Below are 18,552 nucleotides of genomic sequence, written 5' to 3' on the forward strand. Positions count from 1 at the left end.
AGGATTATAATCAGCACCTGTCTGCTGCTTTAATCACAGTGTTTGACATAGCCCAGTGATGTAATTATCAAGTTAGCACTTAAGAGAGAAGTTACAATATGTACAACATAAAGGGGTCTTTATACTCACTGCTCTTGATAAAAAAGACTGAGTAATGTTGGCCGATTTTATAAAATGTACACAAGGGACATCCTTAAAACATGTATCCTGTAGTGTGGAGGCCGGTGTCTAAGATGTGTCTATAGCTCATTATGTAATGTTAAAGGTCCCCTAGTATACTGTTTTTCATCAATATCTTATAGGTCTCAGATATATACAAAACATGTCTCTGAAGTGTTTGGCTCCAAATACCAAACAGATCATGCATTATAGCATCCCATAATCCCCTCTGTTTCAGCCCTGTTTCAAAAGTGCTGATTCTCTGTCTGTTACTTTAGACCAGGGGTCGGCAACCCCTGGCACGCGGCACCGTAACCAGTGGCATACTAGGAATAAGTGTGCAATAATATTTAAATTGTATTTTCGGATCCTGAACGAGACCGCCGCCAGAGCGCGTCTACCTGCAGAAGGAAGCCATGCAGCCCCGCTGACTTTTTGCCGCTTTCCTCCGTGGTGCAGTGCTGATCGTTTTACCACAGAAGAAAGCACTTCACAAATTGCAGTAGGCCTACCCATAAGGAGCTGTACAAATGCCGCAGTTTTTGCGTGGCTGTGTATTTAGTTGAAAGCCCAGTTGCGATCTGCTCATCTAAATAATATGCTACAAAGGGGGCGGACTGGCCATCTGTGTGTTGAACTTTCCTGTCGGCTCCCAGACCGTAGTCGAGGAGGGCAGAAGCAACAAGCTTCAGGTTCAATAACCCACTTTAGCTTAAATGACTGGAGAGAGGTGAGCTCTTCTTGGGAGGCCGTTGCATTTATTTAGCTGTTCTTCTGTTTCACAAAATACATCACAGACCTCTGTTTTTCTGCTGCCTCGTTTCACTTCCAGAAACATACACACGTTCCCTCACACTGTCGCTCTGCCATCCACACACACACATGCACAAGCCACACCCCTCTCTCTCTCTCTCTCTCTTAAAGGGACAGCGATCTCATCTCACTCTGTATTACCCTAACATCACAACATGTGTGTTCTGGAGAATCACAGAACGGACGATTGTCCTTATTATTATGCCGTTCAAACCAATTATTGAAATGTGGTAAATGTGTAAATTTCGTTGACAGGTCCACACACTGCTTCCCCGCAGCGAGGCTCCCCCGCCCTCCGGCTGATAGTTCACGAGCGTCAAAGTCCTCAACCCCCCCCCCGTTGATAATTCTCGATCGTCGGCACGCTGATAACAATTTTTTTTTAAATGGCACTTCATATCAAAAAGGTTGCCGACCCCTGCTTTAGATGAAAATAAGGAGCCACTCCCCACGCCCCTCTGAGAGATATTTGGTTAAAAAGAACACAATGGTGCTCTAGGAGGAGATTCAGGTGATAATGTAGGCGGGGGTTACCCTGGTTGGTTATTGGCTAATGGTTACACAAGCCAACAAATCGTTATGACATCATAGAGTGGCCAAAATCTTCATTTTCAGACAGGTTTTTACATAAATGGATCAGGACAAAAAGAGAGAAAATCTTTGTTCCTGAAACTTTCAGAATCTCTTTCCACAGAGGGGACACATGTTCATGTATAAAAGACATGAAGAAGTGGATTTTGCATAATAGGTGACCTTTAAATTATACAAGAAGAGAAGAGATATAGTCTTAATTTAGAGACCATATCTCTAAATGCATCTATTCAGAAAGTCTTGACACAAACATCTGTTGACCGTTGTTATTTTACATATTTTCTTCCTCAGTATGATACTGACTTCTATGTGCTGGATAAATACCCCCTGGCTGTGAGACCCTTCTACACCATGCCTGACCCCAACAACGCTGTAAGTCTCTCACTTACACACATAAGCACACACACTTACTCATACAGCACAAACACTTATTGGCTGCATAGTAAGACATCTACAGGAACAAGTGTTATGTCAATCTTTTCAAACAAGTTTTGTGTTTGACCTGAAGTTAAACTCCCATTATGGCCAGAGAGCAGCTTTCGACTCGCTACAGATTCTTCAGCCGTCTGTTCTCAGGTGGATGTAAAAAGGCTGATCTGCAACGCACAGGATTTAGCTGAACAAGTAAAGCTCCCTGCAGTGAGGTCATGACAAATGTAAAACATGCTAGCAGAGCCACAAAAAATGCACTGCTATTTTCTTCTTATATTGTTGATACCTATATGGTAAATATATTAGTGCAATTTGTTTGGAAATGTTCATCCATTTTGAGCTGTTTGTGGAAATGTGCACCACTGTGTCCCTGTGTTGATCCAGACTCTTTTTTCAACTTTTTGAAATCTTTATGTTTAGCTGTCTCTGTGTTCGTCCCTTCTTTCTTTTAACAGATTGTTGGCCTCATGGGTGATTATTCTTTTATGTTTTTGTCCAGAAATACTCCAACTCCTACGACATGTTCATGAGGGGAGAGGAGATCCTGTCTGGAGCTCAGAGGGTCCACGACGCTCAGCTGCTGACTGAGAGGGCCATGCATCACCAGATCGGTAAGAGAGGCTCTGATTAAGAGGCATCAAGTGACCTGCATATGAGTTCTGCCTCCCTCTAGTGGTCACCAGATTGAATTACATATGTGTTGAATGGATCGTTTGAGAAGAGTTCAATACATGTCCTTCAGCATCCTGTTTCTTTTTTAATACTACAGATCTGGAGAAGATCAAGTCTTACATCGACTCCTTCCGTTATGGAGCCCCCCCACATGGAGGCGGAGGCATTGGTAAGGATTATCTGTTCAAGCAAACACACTGGAGACAAAGCTAGAATATATTGTATTCCTAGTAATAAGTAAATAATCAAACAAATTACAAGTAAATAGTTAAAAGATTACCGTAATTTTCGGACTATAAGCCGCGCCTTTTTCCCAATTTTTCGACGCTGCGGCTTATATAACGGTGCGGCTAATCTATGGATTTTTACAGCTAACGGCCACCACCTTTAACTCTATGGGCTCTATGGCCGGTCCGCGGACCCCCACCTTTAAGCGGCGGGTTCCAGCAGGAAAAGCTGGAGGCCGGAAAAGAGTGAGACAGGTAGCGCGCAAAAGTAAAAGTGGAACCGAGAGTGGTATGCCGCTGCTGCGGCATATATTCAGGTGTGCCTTATAGTCCGAAAATTACGGTACTTGATTTGCCTAACATTTAAGAATATTTTAATTGAAATAAATACAATTAACCATTAGAATATTAAAAAGATCTATGTAAGAAGTATACAGCACACAACATTTCTAATGATCAATCCTGTTAAAGGTGACACCTTAGATGATTGGATGTGCGATATCAACAATATTCTATGAATTAATGTTTATTTATTCAGTCTAACATATACTCATTACTATTTTTTTTTTTTTCGTATGAACTGTTAATTTGACATCTCTTGACTTAAAAGGTAAAATAATAAAAAAAATAAGCTGGATGTTAAAATGGCTCCAGTTAGGTTTTCTTTAAAAAATGAAGTTTTTAATTGAGCTGTCATGTCTTCCAGGCCTGGAGAGAGTGTGCATGCTGTACCTCGGCCTCCACAACATTCGTCAGACCTCCATGTTCCCACGTGACCCTAAACGCCTCACACCCTGAAGCCTCAACCACAAAGCAGGTGCTGGTGATGGGAAACAATACTAATACAATTCCACAATACACATAGAGGGAGAGAATAGGAGCTAGTGCCACCCTATGACTCTAATGTGCCACTTTGACTAACCAATAAGATGGGAGAATTATGCATTTGCAACAGAGGCATGTACTTTATTGATAGGTGTACAGGGCTGTCTTACAACAACAAATAACATACAAAAGAGAAAAAGGAGTTGGCTGGAACTTCCTGTAGAGCTGCATACACTTAATCCATCTTTGAATCAACTCAGTGTTTGTCTTTTTCTATGTTAAAAACACGTTAACACAGAAGAGTCCCTCCTACTACCAGCACAGACTAAGGACTAATTATTGAGGTCTCCAGCAGTGTTCCTGTAACTAAAGGTGTTTTGTATGTCATAAGAGGACTGAACACAAAGTAATAATAAAAACTTCAACAAATACATGGTTCTCAGTTTTTCCATTTTCTCTCATGGCTACATGATGCACGCATGATCTAAAAATACCATTTGAAAATGGTAAATGACAAGATGTTAGAAGAAAAAATCTTAGATAACAACCATTATGCTCAAGTGTCCTCATTCACAGCACCAACTTCAAAGTGCTTTGGTGTTACAGACATAAAAAAATGTTATATGAAGTTAAATTCAAAGTTTGGGAATTCACCGTATTAAGCTGGTAGTAAAACATTCTTACTGACGCGCTAGCATTATGACAAACGTCAAAAAACAATATACTGTAAGTCCAAACTGGGTGTGCTCTGACCGTGGGCTCATTCAGTGGCGGCTCCCCCGACTTGAAGGACGAAGAGGAAGATGTGAACCATGTCAATGTAGAGAGAGAGCGCTCCAAAGATGTACTCCTCTGGGTTGATGGCCAACTCACGGTTTCCAACGAGCAGCTGGGTGTTGTATACCAAAAACTACAACAGGGAGAGAAGTAAAAAAGCAGAATTAGAAATATGTGTTAATCTGTTGATGAGAGCAGGGTGGTATTACACACAGATGATGTACTTTTTCATTTTTTATTAATCTCACGCATTAAGTGGAATCACATCATTTGTAGATATTGTAAATGTTACAATAATTGCTCGGGCTATCTGAACAAAGCTGGCTAGACATTTGACAATTTCTTCCATATCTGAATGTTTTGTGACACTGGCATTTCCTTGAGTACCACTACTAGACCAGAGTTTCCATCTATGCACAAAGATGCCTCAAGTTTACATCTACTAGTGGCTTTGAGCAAAGTGCTAAATCGGGCTAATATTTACCATCTTAGCGAAGACATACCTAATTTTGCTGATATACAAAGTAAACCTAAGGCCACGGTAATGCCAATATTTTTGGAAGTTAGTATTGAATAAATACAAATTATGAAATTATGGTGGTAGGAGTAAAATACCACTAGGGCCCTTTAGATACATCCATGTATTTTTGTGGGGGGGCGGGGTGTGAATGAAAGGTTTTTTTGGGATACACCCCTGGAACCATGAATGTCTCTACACAATTTGACACCAGCGGATCCAATAGTCATCAAGCTATTCTGTTTTGGACTAAAGTGAGAGGTGGAAGTAGCTTCCGACAGACAATCCCACCAGTGCCTCAAACTTGGCTAGAGATATTTAAAGATCTAGAAGTAATATGACAATTCACTGATCATGTTTAATTAAATGTTGATAAATGTTACTAATGGCCTTGTTTTCTTACACAAAAACCAAGACAAACCTGATGGATTAAGGCTCTAGAAATCAAATTTCAGCTGGTTGGTAGGTCTCATTTGTAATGATGTGTTTACAACAATAGATACAAGACTCAAAAACACTCTCCTACAAATGCATGGGAGAGTAAACTCACCAGAGTGTAAATGACGGCTCCAATTGCAGCATAGAGCATATGCAGCCACGGAACCTGTTGAGTGACATAAGAAAGGCCTGTGAATGTGAAATCAGTCACAGAGTAACACCCTACTGAGCTGATATTCCTCACACGGAGAAACCCAGAGTAGAGAGAATACATTTGACCAGAGTCCTCACATATTGGAAAGACAGGACAACGCCGGTAACAATCCCAATGATCATGAGCACAACGGATGCAATGCAGAGAAGTCCCCCGCAGGAGGTGAAGTCCACCTGTGAGGAGAAACAAGTAATTAACAGGATGAAAGTAAAGGTAATAGGTTTCAAGCCACATGAAAGAGCAGTCAGAATCGTTTGAAAGAAGATCAGAATATATAAGAATTGTTATTTGGTATATATGTCATGTTCCAGGCAAAAAATGTAATTCATTCATCTGCAGTTGCATCAGACAGAGAAGTTGGATTCACATCTTATCCTGAAATGTTATAAATATTTAAAGGAACCCAGTGCCCCATTGTAACGCGAGACAAAGGAGTTCTTTTACACTGACAACAAAGACATCCTCTGACAGGCCACGGGCTACTGAGCTACAGAGAGGTTCACATCTACCTTGGTTTGGAAGCAGAAGATTGTGACAGCGATGCAAACTATTGCTGTTATTCCCATGGCCAGAAACACTGCCTTTGTTTCATAATAGCTGTAAAAGACACATAGCGATCGACACATAAAACATCAGGGTGAAATCATCAAATATGTACTGTTTATATTGCTTGAACTGGAGTGAAAAAACAAACCTCGAAATTGTTCCAGACATGTAAGACAAGGCCAGAGTCTGCAACATAAAACATGAAAGAAAATGTTTTGTTTTATCTATCTTACTGCCTTTCTTTGTTTGGTTTTTATTCTTCCAGTTATATTATGGTTTTAGTTTATCCATATCGATCTGCTAGATCATACTCACTCTAACACAGAATACTTACAAATACCCCCAGCAGCACAAGATTCCATGGGAAACGCCTCCTGAACAACAATGGTGTCAAATATGAATAAAACATGACATTATCAGTAGTAAAATGATTTTCTCACTGGATCAGTGATGTCAGGACATGCTTACCTCGGCCCTTTGCAGCAGACAAGAATGCAGTAAACCATAAAATATACCACACTATGGGGGGAAAAAAACACTATTAATGTGAGATTGTATTTAACAGCATGCCATGGGAGTACAGTGATGTTTATGCAAAGGTTTAAATCTAATTGGACTAAAAATTCTAATGTTTTTTGTTTTTCTTCCTAGAGTGTAACTCACAAAGATGCCCAGTAGATGCCAGGATATCTGATGACAAAAATCCTCACTGGTTTACTATGACAGCAAAGACATAGGGATTACTCAGAGTGAAACATCAGATACATTAAGCTTTGGAATATATTATACTGCATACAATGAACAGGGACACTTACACAAATGTAAAGACAGCGACAACTGAAAAGGTGACGGCAAGCTGTGCTGTTAAAATCAAGTAAACCTGCCCACAAACACAAAACCAAGCAGTTCTGTTGAGCACACAAGAACACATTTCAGTGGCGTAAGCCTACATGATTCATCATTGGCACTGAGAACAACAGAAACACTTGATAAAAAAATATATATATTTACCTTTCTAATGAAGGAATGCCGAACAGCTGTGCTTTCCCACTGCGAGCTCATAAAGTCATCCATGTCCCCTGCAGAATTGGGATAGTTAAATGATCATTTATACTTATTAAATGTGGAAGTTATCTAAATATAATGCATGGTTTCATCAACAACGTCTTGTAACATATCCACAGAACCTTGGTCCGATGCATGCACTCCGGCAGACAGAGTCGGTATTGTGGTGGGCCTCCGAGATGGAGAGTAGCCAGGGGCTGCCCACGTCCCGGCCTGCGGGTAGGCGCCTTCCTGGCCCCAGTAGCCTGGAGGGCCGGGGCTGGGGCTGTACGATGGAGGTGGTGGAAGAGGGGAGCCATCTTGCTGCTGGTTGGGGTCGTTTCCATACTTAGGTTGGTGAACTGCAACCTCGTAAGGTGGAGGATCGTCAGTTTTAGAAGTCATGATCCTACCCTGTTGAGAGGATAAGTGGTGATGAGCAGAATTATACATGTCATCAACAGGTGGCATATTGACAATAGAATAGTGTACAGTTCTGTTATTATGCTGCTGTGTTTATTGTATCTATGTAACTCTGGCACAACAATTTCCTTCAGGATAAATAAAGTCCTATCTTATCTTATCTTAATATACAAGGTAAGCCATAACATCTAACTTACTACTCATATCTGTTCATACTGTTATACATAGTTATTCAATTAAATGTTATCTACCCTTATACTTTCATTGTTATAATAGCTCAATCAAATAATGTGCAAAAAAACTACAACACAACCAACAAAGGTGAACTTTTTTGTTTTATTTATGTTCTGGACCAACTCTGCATGTGAACAAATAAATACACCATATAAAACAACCTATTGGTCGTTAACAAATTATATGAGGACAATGATGGAAATAAAAACATGCATCAACCAAAACTATAAAAGAAAGAAATTGTACTCACCTGTTGGCTTTAGCCTGAGATGGGATCAGTGGTGCCTTCGTCCTTTCTCTCTTGGGGTATGCGGTCTTAAGCTTCACCACGTGAGGATGGCATCCCTGTAATAGGATACTTTCACTGAAACTTACACTGATGTGTTTTAGAAAGCATGGGCACTCCGGTTGCTCAGGTTCCTACTAATAATAAAAATACAACTGAAAAACCAACACCACAGACTGTCCTAAACAAAACTAGGTAAAACATCTCATAACAATGAGTTCATTTTTACCATGTTAAGCATTCTTCCTGAGGATTTTTGTTTTACAAAATCATATTCACATCTTAGTTGACCCAATTGTTGACTATATTGTCGGACTTAGAGCTGTAGCCTATAAAGTTAACCAATGTCATAGCAGGAATGTTAAGTGTTGCTATATTATTTAGAAGTCTACTGAAACAGGCTTGATTCCATATTGACGTCATACTATGAATTCATTATTTAATTAGGTGGAATGTTGTTGTAGCATACATGTCTCATTCTGTATAGATTAGTAACTTTAACGCAGGGCTAATATTAAAACAAACATGTTTTTTGTGGAGGTGGGGTTAATTTTTGAACAGAGTTAATTAAGCTCAAAATAATTTCTAAAAAGGAATGTGTCGTAGAGAGAAAAAACAAAAAAAAAAAATTGGGGGGGGAAAGAAAAACATTAGAAGTAATTTGAAGCAAAATCACAGTGCATCTTTTGGAAGCCAATTTCCACCATTTACTATCTCATTATTATTATTTAATTATCTAATCATTATGACTGCTATCTGATGGTTGTTTTTGCTCTAATGAGATAGTGAATCTTTTTTAAGAACGCTTCTCATTATCTTATGATGCAAAGTCATCATTTTGAGACAGTTTCTCAGAATTACTTTTTACTATTGTTCCCCTTTTGGTGGCAAAAATTAACTTCCATAGGTTTTGGATGTGAGATATAAAATAAAATAAACATGGTTTACAATTGCAACAGTATTACTTTATTTTCTTAATTATTCTTTAACATGGCTTTCAGAGTCTTCAAATACAATTTTTTTTAAAAGGGACAGGTGCATACAGAAGCCAATAATAAACATAACAGAACTTCACAAGACATTAAAAGAATTAAATAAATTAAAGTATTTACAACAAAAGGCTAGGGCTTTTTACATCAATAGTATTTTTTGTAATGTAGCCTACTTAACGGTTTGATTTATTTTTAATTTTTCATTAATTTAAGGTCTTTAAGACAAATAAAAAAACTCATTATGAAAACGATATCGCTTTATTGTATTTGTTTTATTTATCTCCTCGCTTCCGGGGTGTGCGTGTCCATGACACGTCATTACGTTCCGCTTAGGGGCTATGGCGCTTCCTGACTGGATGGTAACGCTGGTTGCCACCGCATCCTTCTTCTGTTTCTTATGTTTATGTGTTCGCCACAGACGCAAACTACAAGTGCTCTGCAGAAAAGTATTCAGCAACATAATGGCCCGCACAGAGAAGCCGCTGTTCCGAATCGCGTGAGTATATTATGACATCCTTAATATAAACATGTTTAGTTGTCATTGCTGTGATTCTCGCTAGCGTAGCTGAGCAACATCTTGTCATTCTTATTCAGAGGCCGACCCACCGGACTGTATTCAATTATTCTCCACATTTATATTCGTCAAAAGTTCTACCCCTGACAGTCTGGTCGAAGCATTTCCTTAAACGACATCAGCCACTGTTTTATTCGGCGTAAATACAAACAGCAAAGTCAGATCTGCAAGATCAGATTCTTCTGCATGATCTACTACTATCTTGTGCTGCTTTGGTAGAACACAAGCTGATATGTTTTGGTATTTTATCCTATGGTTTTACTGGTGTAGCTAGTTAGCACTTTGGCCATACTACATTTGCAGTGGTGGAATGTAATGAAGTATATTTACTCAAGTATTGTGCTTGAGTACCATTTTGATATAGTTGGGCTTTACTTGAGTATTCCAATTGTATGCTACTTTTATTATTATTCTACTCCACTACAATTCGAAAGCCAATAATGTACTTTTTACTACACTACATTTATTTGACAGCTTAAGTTACTAGTTGCTTTTTAGATCTAGATAATTGGTTTAAACAAATCAACTAATAACTGAACATATAAGTTAGGGTATTCAGAAGCAGTATACCATGTATTTCGAATTAGCTCTACATTTACGATTTGTTATAAACACATTAATGCATCAATGATCTGAATCTCTAATGTAATGTTATGATTCTGGAATGGGCCACTAGGCATAACGTGTACTAGGCATCTTGGTACTTGAGCATATTTTGAGGGCAATATACTTTTTTACTGTTACTTAAGTCATATTTTAAATGATTGTTTTTTGAGTAGTTTTACAATTAAGTATTGCTACTTTTCTTAACTAAAGCGTCTGAGTACTCTTAGCACCACTGTACATTTGTAGATGTTTCACTTGGGTACGCGTGACCTCCTTTTCATTTAGAAAGATGATAACTTCATGTTGTGGTTAGGTTAGCATTGTTAATGCTTGCCACTTAAACCTGTGAACTATTTCCCAGGTACACACTCTACACTAAGACCAGACTTGGCTACTTGTACTACAAGAGACAAATGAGGAAGGCCCGAGAACAGTACCCTGCTGGACACTCCACATCTCAGCCAATGGAGTTCAATGGTAAGCAGTAGTCTGGATTTACAGGTTCCTTTTTTTACACAGTGTTGCTCTTACTCCTTAATTTTTGTAAGACGGTTGTTTGTTCAAACCAAACACAGTGCATGTGGTTTACAGTATAAAAGCATATTGTGTTATTGTCAGTACAAATGTGCTATCATTTAATTACATACTATTAACATTATTTGTTAACTTTATCATGCATGCTAATAGTCTATTTTGATCATTCTAAATAAATAAGGTTTAACATTGACCCAAATACTTAATTTTTTTATCCTTATTTTGTCCCCAGGTATTAAAATTATTCCCATTCCGGTGCTCTCTGACAACTACAGCTACCTTGTGATCGACACGGCCTCCAGTGTTGCAGTCGTTGTAGACCCTGCAGACCCTCAAAAAGTTCAGGTGAATGCCTCTACTGTCAGATGTGTGCAGGGTGTTTATGGAACACTTCAAAGACTCTTTTGTCTGTAAGGTGCTTTTATATCCATGAAACTACGCAGATCCTCTGCAATTACACATCCATGTTTGCTGTACACACTGCCAAAGAAAGTTATAATATTTTCTAGATCTCCTTGCAACACCATGGTGGTTTGAAGTAAATGGTTGCTCTCAAATTCAGTTAAATGATGTAGGTTTACCACACCTCTGAAGTGCTGCCAAGGGCGAGATACCAACATTATTGCATTCTCAGAAGCATCCATCACAATCCCACGAGCAAAATTGCCATTGCTGTACTGTGTCAATAGACTGAAATATTTTGCAGCTCAAAAGGCTTTTGAATAAAGTCTTCCTGAGGTTATCTTTAATATGCTAATTGCAGGTTGTGACAGCATTTGTAATCTTTCAGGCAGTTCTTGAGGAAGAGGGAGTGACTCTCGAAGCAATACTCTGCACACACAAGCATTGGTGAGTTTTTGTATAACAACACAACGAGCAATGCGCAATATTTGAATGTGTCCACAATACTGGCAAACGTCGGCTTTCTGTTCTATTGACAGGGATCACAGTGGGGGAAACAAAGGGTTGAAAAGGATTCACAGCTCATGCAGAGTATACGGAAACGCCGCTGATAGCATTCCTGGCCTCACGCAGTAAGTCACCGCTCGCACGGCTTTGCACAGAATCACCCTGTCCCCTCTGTCAACAATGGTAGCAGCCGACTGCACGGTGCATTATCATTGTGTGATAAACTGTTCCGTATAAACTGCTGAAGTATGTGGCTACCCTAAGCTCAACATCGTCCAAACCACTGGATTCAAGTGTATTTCCCCCAGTGATGATGTCCAATTCCCCTACATAAACCAGAACAGAATGTATATGCTAATTAAGACAACTTCACTCAAATGTTGAAAAGGATAAAAGAATGATGCAATGCCATTTTTGTCAGTAAACTAAAATCTAACTGGTTGGTTGTTGGTTGTTTTCCCAGCCCTCTCTCACACAAGGATTCAGTAACAGTGGGCCGTCTACACTTTAAAGCCCTCTTCACTCCGGGACACACAGTGGGTCACATGATCTACCTCCTGGACGGCCGGACGGTCGACGCCCCCTCCAGCCTCTTCTCCGGTGACCTGGTGTTCCTCTCCGGATGTGGTGAGTAACAGAAGGGGGGATCCATCATAACAAAAATCATACAGAAGGGACATTGTGGTTCACATAAACTCGTTTTTTATGTAAAACACATGACACACAGTAAAAGAGAACCTCTGTGGGGTGTATGTTTGATGTGGAGTCCTTCTACACATAATGTGACATTTTGTACCACTTAATGGGGCCACTTAATGAGGTCATAGTGAATTGGTTTTTTGCTAATGCTAAGCTAAATAATGTGCTGGATACAGTCAGATATGCATTATGGTCCTCATGCATAAATCTTCCCGTGAAAAAGTAGACTTGAATATGTAATTATTTCTCCTGATTGTTTTTTATATAGAATGATATTTTAAGAACCACAAACCATCCTGAAACAGGTATTCAGGAGTGTGGTAGGGTAAAGGTAGAGTACTTATGAGCAGTCTATTCTGTACTGCAGGGGGTCCCAAAGTGGGGGTCGCGAGACCCCGAGTGGGGGTCGCGAGATGATCACAAAATAAAAATGGATTTTTTTTTTTTAAATGATAAAAAAAATGGATTAATTTTTTTTATAATTTTTTTTCAATTATTTATTATTCTTAATAAGAACGTTTGCAGAGACATTTTTTTCTTTGATAATCCACATTTTTTTCTGAAAATAATTCATTAGCACCCCCCCCCTTCCGTCGACAGGGGGCACTGTTATTTTGGGGGTCGCGGGCTGAATCCAACCTGTGCCGTGTGCAGATACCTAGTGGCTTATCTAAATTTAAGACCTCGAGAATGGTAGTTTTGTACAGCTCCTACAGTATATGTCTTGTACGGGGAATGCATTTTGAATTCATAGCGCTGGCTCGTATGCCTACTTTGGATGCTTATACACACACAAAAATACAAACACACACTGGGCACTAATGTCCAATGCATATCACTGTCATTCCTTCTCTACACTGCTATTACATGCCAGTAGTGAGACCATGCAGGTTAATTTTTGCTTTCAAATGTAACAGGGCCTTGACAATGCTGTTTCTTGTTATTAATTCATTTGTTATTACCTATATGGTTTTACACACCCATCCCCCTTAAAGATAATGTAATTACATGTGATCCGCAGGTCTGAACTATAGTAATGTGTTGTTTTGTTTCATTATGCAATATCAGCATCTTGTGTACTCTTTGGGGTACTGCAGGGCAAAGTTACTGTTACAGTCGCATACAACCAGCTATTAAACAAAGCTTGATTTAAAAAAATAAAGGTGCAACTTATTTTACGTAAATATATTTGTATTTTGTATCGATGCCCCTTAATGTGGGAATTTGTATATACTGTATGTGTCTATGATATTTATGTTTGATTATGTAGGTATTTTTCTATATTTAAACTTGTATTCCTTTTGGATTGTGAGAATCAGCATTTCGATATCCCTGTCTGTATCTAACACACAGAAGATTGTCAATAAAGTTGTCTTTGACTGACTTCACTTTCCATTTCCAGTATGGATTAACAACCTTCATGACTTCGGAAGTTGTTTTTTTCTCTCCACCATTTGAACATTTTTAAGTATTTTTATTTTAAAGTGCGGTCTTCTAACATTCAGATAGTTTACCTTCTAAGGCTTGATTAAACACATAACCTGTTAAGTTAAGATTAGTAACAACAACCTGTTCTTGTTTTCAGGGAGAACCTTTGAAGGCAGTTCCACAACAATGCTGTCATCTCTGGACACAGTCGCCTCCTTAAGTGATGAAACTTTATTATGGCCTGGTAGGAACATTTTGTGATGTAGATGTGGTTTAAATGTGTTGCTCTGGCTTCATTTCTGTACCTCCATAGTCATTTTTTATAAAGTCCCATAAAGGGCTTTTGGGAGGCTCGAAACGTTTGAGTGTCGATGTCCATGTAAACTTTATTTCTGTGTCCCATGGCTTTTCCTCAGGTCATGAATATGCTGAGGACAACCTCCTGTTTGCTGCTGAGGTCGAGCCTCGTAACGCTGCCAGGCAAAACAAATCTCAGTGGGTGCTGCTGCAGCGGGCCGAGAAGCTGTGCACGGTGAGAATGATCTATGGCCTGTGTTATGCCTCCATAGCACGCCATCCCAGAGAGGATTCATGTGGTCCAGCACCTGGAAAGAAAGCTTTATCACCTGCTTTCACAGCGCTGTTCTCCCGGGCTCTCACACTCAAGTCTCATCTGCGATGCAGTCTGCAGCAGAGCAAAGGTTCACTGTTGAGTGAAGTGCCTATCCAGAATTTAGATGAGTTTTTATCTGCCATCTATACAGCATGGCGCTAGAGGGCAGTTTCACACATCGGTAATAAAAGGGCTTTTCCGCAGCAGAAATGTTGACTTGTCACAGCAGGAAAAGCAAAGGTGTTACTAATAACATCAACAACGTTTCTGTCATTTTCGAGTGTCCTAATAAGCTGTGACAGTGAGACAGCATGCACAACAACAGCCGTCATTAAGTTAATAATTACATCTGTGCTTTCACCCACAAGTGACATGTTAACAAATTAGCAACTTTAGCTCTTTTTGCTCGTTTGAGCTTTACATTAGGAAATATGATAGCAAATTCCTAGTAACACATTAACTCCTTGTTTCCCTGCTTTTAACTTTTGTTAGTTTGAGTTTTATTAGAAGGATTGGCAATCATTGTGGAGTATTCTCAATTAAATGCATAAAAAGGGAAAGTTAAAATGTGATTTATTATTGGCTAAAAGGCCGAGATGCAGAAATGCAATGCAGTGGTGCTTTTAGTTGGCAGGAACCACTTGGTACAAAATCCTGTTCTGTGAATGAATGACATACGAGTCATTGAGACTACATTCATTTTGAGGAGGGTTTCTTTTTTTAACACGCTCTTTATTTCCAGTGTCCCTCCACTATCGGAGAAGAAAAGCAGTACAATCCTTTCCTGCGGAGCCAATCTGAAGAGCTCCATGTGGCCCTGGGCGTCCAGCAGCTCCAGGACGAGGACTGGACCCAGTTCAGGGCCCGGGTGCTGGAGGAGCTGAGGAAACGCAAAGACCTCTTCAACAGGAGATAGTACTGGAAACACTAAGCAGCTAAACCCCTGGACTGGACAGTGGTACCATGTGAAGCTGAGGTACTGAATTCAAAAGGCTAACTCTGTTCAGAATGACTTGTTTTGTACATTTTGTTGACCTTTTATCAACCTAAATCATACCACTAAGAACTTTTTCATTACTACATGATACTTTTCAATAAGCCTATCACCACGTACTGTATCTTATGCTAATTTTGTGTTTATAGACAGAAAAGGTCAGTTTCTTTAATATAAAGGTCTTAATAGTAATGTAAGTGTGCATGCGTAACTTTAAGTTGTGTGACGTACAAGCAGATTTCTGATTTGTGTGTAAAACAGGTCTGCACACTACATGGGTTACTTTAGCATGTTAAGCAAGGTACTGTATTTGAAATGCATTGTCTTGGTTACTTTAAGGGCAAGTAGAATATTGTTTTGAATATACATCCTACACATACAGTGTTGCAGGAGGGTAACTTTTCCATGGATGTTGCAATTTTTGTAATTGAGTGTTTGTGAATATTTAATTTTGGTACGGTTAATTTAACAAATTACAAACACTCTTTGCTGGTGTTTACTGTCAGTTTGTAATAGAACATTGTACGGTAAAAGGTCTGTAGACTAGCCTTTCATGTGAATTTTTGTTTGCTGCATGAAGAGCCATTTTTAAAAGTCAACTCAAAACTTCAAAGTGGTGTTGCTGACACTAACTGCTTTTTTTTTTTTTTTTTTTTTTAATTGCTCGTTCATTTTTGGCCAACGCTTATAAGATGTAGAACGCATGTTTCCCACTTTTGCTGAACCAATTGTTCCACATTTGGAATTGTATTTTTCAAGTGTTCAAAGTTGCACAGCGTGAGCGAGATCAGCAATGAATGTGATTTGACTGGTAGCGCATTGATATGTATGAGACATGACAGAATGGCTGTTAAAGAAATCATTTTCGTTTTATGTTTACCTTTGGATTACAGATTATCTAATGTACAGGGTGATGTTCATTCAAGCAATTGTAGGCATGAGCTATGTTCTGCAGTCACTTTTGATAAAAATGTGTAATATTTAAGAGTAAGTTGGTGATGAAAAGATCTTTAAAAAATTAAGTTTATTATATGAGAATACAATGTGACCTTGACTGTGGTTTTAATAGCCGATTTGAAAACCCAAATTGTACATATCATGTTCATATATTTAAGGATTTATTATACTGTGACAATACAATGAACACATTATTTCAGTATAATAAACAATCTTCTTCCCACTCACATGAAAAGTATTCCTCTTCTGTTGTTTGTCAATGTCTCTTTGTGATGGAAATGTGATGCAGCTTTTTTAGGTGGAGATGGGCCACAATGCAGAGGAATAAAGCCTTTAAACCTTTGAGGAGCTGTGAACGCTCTTCAGATTCCTCTGCTGCTCCGGCAGTAGGGCGCGTATCAAAGAACCTTGTCCCCTGGTGATAGTTGACTAAAATGTTTTTCTGTTTGTTTGATGCAGATTCCCATCTTATTTGCATATGTTTGAGTTATGAATACCACCGCATGGGAGACTGTTTTACTTCAGGTTACGTTTTAATGAGGAAATATCAAAGTGAACTCCTTCATTAGAGCTGTGTATGTGTTATTTGTCGTCTTTATGAGTGCTCAAGACTGACATCTGAGGTTTTTTTCCCAAACATCTTAACTTCCCTAAACTCAAATAAGGGAATAACCTACTTTACGCACATGCCGGAGACGCACGGGAGAAAAGAATAATCCATTGACAAAGCCTTGTGACAAAATGGAACAACAAAACAAAATATCTTGTTTCTTGGATCCACCTCAGTGGCCCCAGACACGAGATTTTAAAACAGTTTATAGTAATTATTACACAATATAATGGCAGCATTTGAATGCCTTTGTAATGAAATAATAATAATGGCTTTAATTTATAAAGCACTTCATATTTGCATTCAAATCCCGAAGTGCTAACATTGTAAAAAGAATAAAAAGCAATAAATAAAAACAAATAAGTAAAAAGAATAAAATAAGATAAAAGGGTGATAATAAATAAATAAAAGGTCTAGGGAAAGGCTCTATTGAAGAGGTGGGTTTTGAGGCCTTTTTTAAAAACCTCCACGGTCTGTGATGCTCTCATGTGGTCGGGGAGAGCGTTCCATAGACCGGGGGCAGCCGAGCAGAAGGCCCGGTCTCCCATGGTACGGAGCCTAGTCCTCGGGGGTTTGAGGAGGTTTGAGTTGCTGGAGCGGGTGGTCCGCACGGAGGTAAGGGGGGTGAGGAGTTCCTTGAGGTATGGAGGGGCTGTTCCATAGATACACTGGTGTGTGAGGTGTGTAAATTATTAACCTGTGATAAACCATCAGAAACATCATTTAGGTATTAGCTCCTGAAACTCACAGCCCCTAATACTCTTGGAAATACATATATATACTAACATATATAAAAACATTATTTAAAAACAACCACAACCAGAACATATTGCACTCATTAACAGCAACTCAATCTGTCATAAAAGAATGTGCTGTCCAAGTATAATGTCTTGTAGGTCAATGGGTATTTCTATTTTCTATTTTATTGTTATTCCAAAATAAATAAAAAATATTTTTTTATAGAAGAAACAGTTAATGTGAGTACTACTAACACCTGTGCTTTTCCTGCCTTAAAATGTCAACATGTGTGTTGTTGAAAAGGCTGATGCCAGATGCTATTTAAAATAATAAAATCATGAATAATTAGACAGAGGGTAGCACACAAAATTACTTGACAAGCTAACGCCGAACTGGTATTATCATTTTGATAAAAAAAAGGGATACTTTTCAATATTTTGTTTTAATCTTGGTGAAAAAACATTTAAGATATCATTTTTTTAACATTTTTAGGAAGTCTTTACTTATAAACTTACACTTTAGAGTTTTTTTACAGAACCACATTGATTAGTAATCGTAATATATTTTAAACAATGTCTTTTTTAAATATTGTATACAATTGTATATAGTTAACAATATCTTATTAAATATCAATGATTTTGAAAAACGAAAAGCAGAATTGTATCTGTACAGAATGTTTTTTAACATCCCACATTTTGCA

At 38.7% G+C, this 18,552-nt stretch overlaps 3 protein-coding genes across 5 annotated transcripts in view; 2 read left to right on the forward strand and 1 right to left on the reverse strand.

Moving 5' to 3' along the window:
- The window catches only part of dars1 (aspartyl-tRNA synthetase 1), a 34,754-nt gene extending 30,604 nt beyond the window's left edge, over positions 1 to 4,150 (forward strand). Inside the window, exons 15-18 of the mRNA XM_079663403.1 lie at positions 1,855 to 1,935; positions 2,495 to 2,606; positions 2,765 to 2,836; positions 3,601 to 4,150. Coding sequence (XP_079519529.1) covers positions 1,855 to 1,935; positions 2,495 to 2,606; positions 2,765 to 2,836; positions 3,601 to 3,692 — 357 coding nt within the window. The 3' untranslated portion in view covers positions 3,693 to 4,150. The remainder of the gene's footprint in view (positions 1 to 1,854; positions 1,936 to 2,494; positions 2,607 to 2,764; positions 2,837 to 3,600) is intronic.
- A 143-nt stretch (positions 4,151 to 4,293) lies between these two features.
- On the reverse strand, positions 4,294 to 9,283 carry LOC307028415 (protein lifeguard 3-like). Of its 2 annotated transcripts, XM_079663409.1 has the most exons (12): positions 8,163 to 9,283; positions 7,399 to 7,669; positions 7,223 to 7,290; positions 7,027 to 7,091; positions 6,875 to 6,928; positions 6,680 to 6,730; positions 6,546 to 6,585; positions 6,360 to 6,397; positions 6,175 to 6,262; positions 5,743 to 5,838; positions 5,564 to 5,617; positions 4,294 to 4,629 (listed from the first exon to the last, which is right to left on the reverse strand). In XM_079663409.1, exons 2-12 carry the CDS (start codon positions 7,658 to 7,660, stop codon positions 4,480 to 4,482), a joined length of 966 nt encoding a protein of 321 aa, XP_079519535.1. In that variant the 5' UTR covers positions 7,661 to 7,669; positions 8,163 to 9,283; the 3' UTR covers positions 4,294 to 4,479. The 2 variants fall into 2 exon arrangements, with proteins under 2 accessions (XP_079519535.1, XP_079519534.1); XM_079663408.1 differs by having other exon boundaries at positions 7,399 to 9,283.
- A 202-nt stretch (positions 9,284 to 9,485) lies between these two features.
- Positions 9,486 to 18,346, forward strand: pnkd (PNKD metallo-beta-lactamase domain containing). 2 transcript variants are annotated; one of them, XR_013804987.1, is made up of 10 exons: positions 9,486 to 9,686; positions 10,732 to 10,847; positions 11,137 to 11,249; positions 11,695 to 11,753; positions 11,846 to 11,938; positions 12,277 to 12,440; positions 14,098 to 14,184; positions 14,357 to 14,472; positions 15,296 to 15,529; positions 16,803 to 18,346. XR_013804987.1 is itself a non-coding variant. In XM_079663407.1 (9 exons), the coding sequence occupies exons 1-9, from the start codon at positions 9,529 to 9,531 to the stop codon at positions 15,467 to 15,469; spliced, it is 1,080 nt and encodes a 359-aa protein (XP_079519533.1). In that variant the 5' UTR covers positions 9,488 to 9,528; the 3' UTR covers positions 15,470 to 16,739. The 2 variants fall into 2 exon arrangements, 1 of the variants encoding a protein (XP_079519533.1); XM_079663407.1 differs by lacking the exon at positions 16,803 to 18,346 and having other exon boundaries at positions 9,488 to 9,686; positions 15,296 to 16,739.
- Positions 18,347 to 18,552: the final 206 nt, after the last annotated feature.

The sequence above is a fragment of the Notothenia rossii genome (genome assembly GCF_949606895.1).
Source record: "Notothenia rossii genome assembly, chromosome: 2".
In the NCBI taxonomy this organism is placed as follows: Eukaryota; Metazoa; Chordata; class Actinopteri; order Perciformes; family Nototheniidae; genus Notothenia; species Notothenia rossii.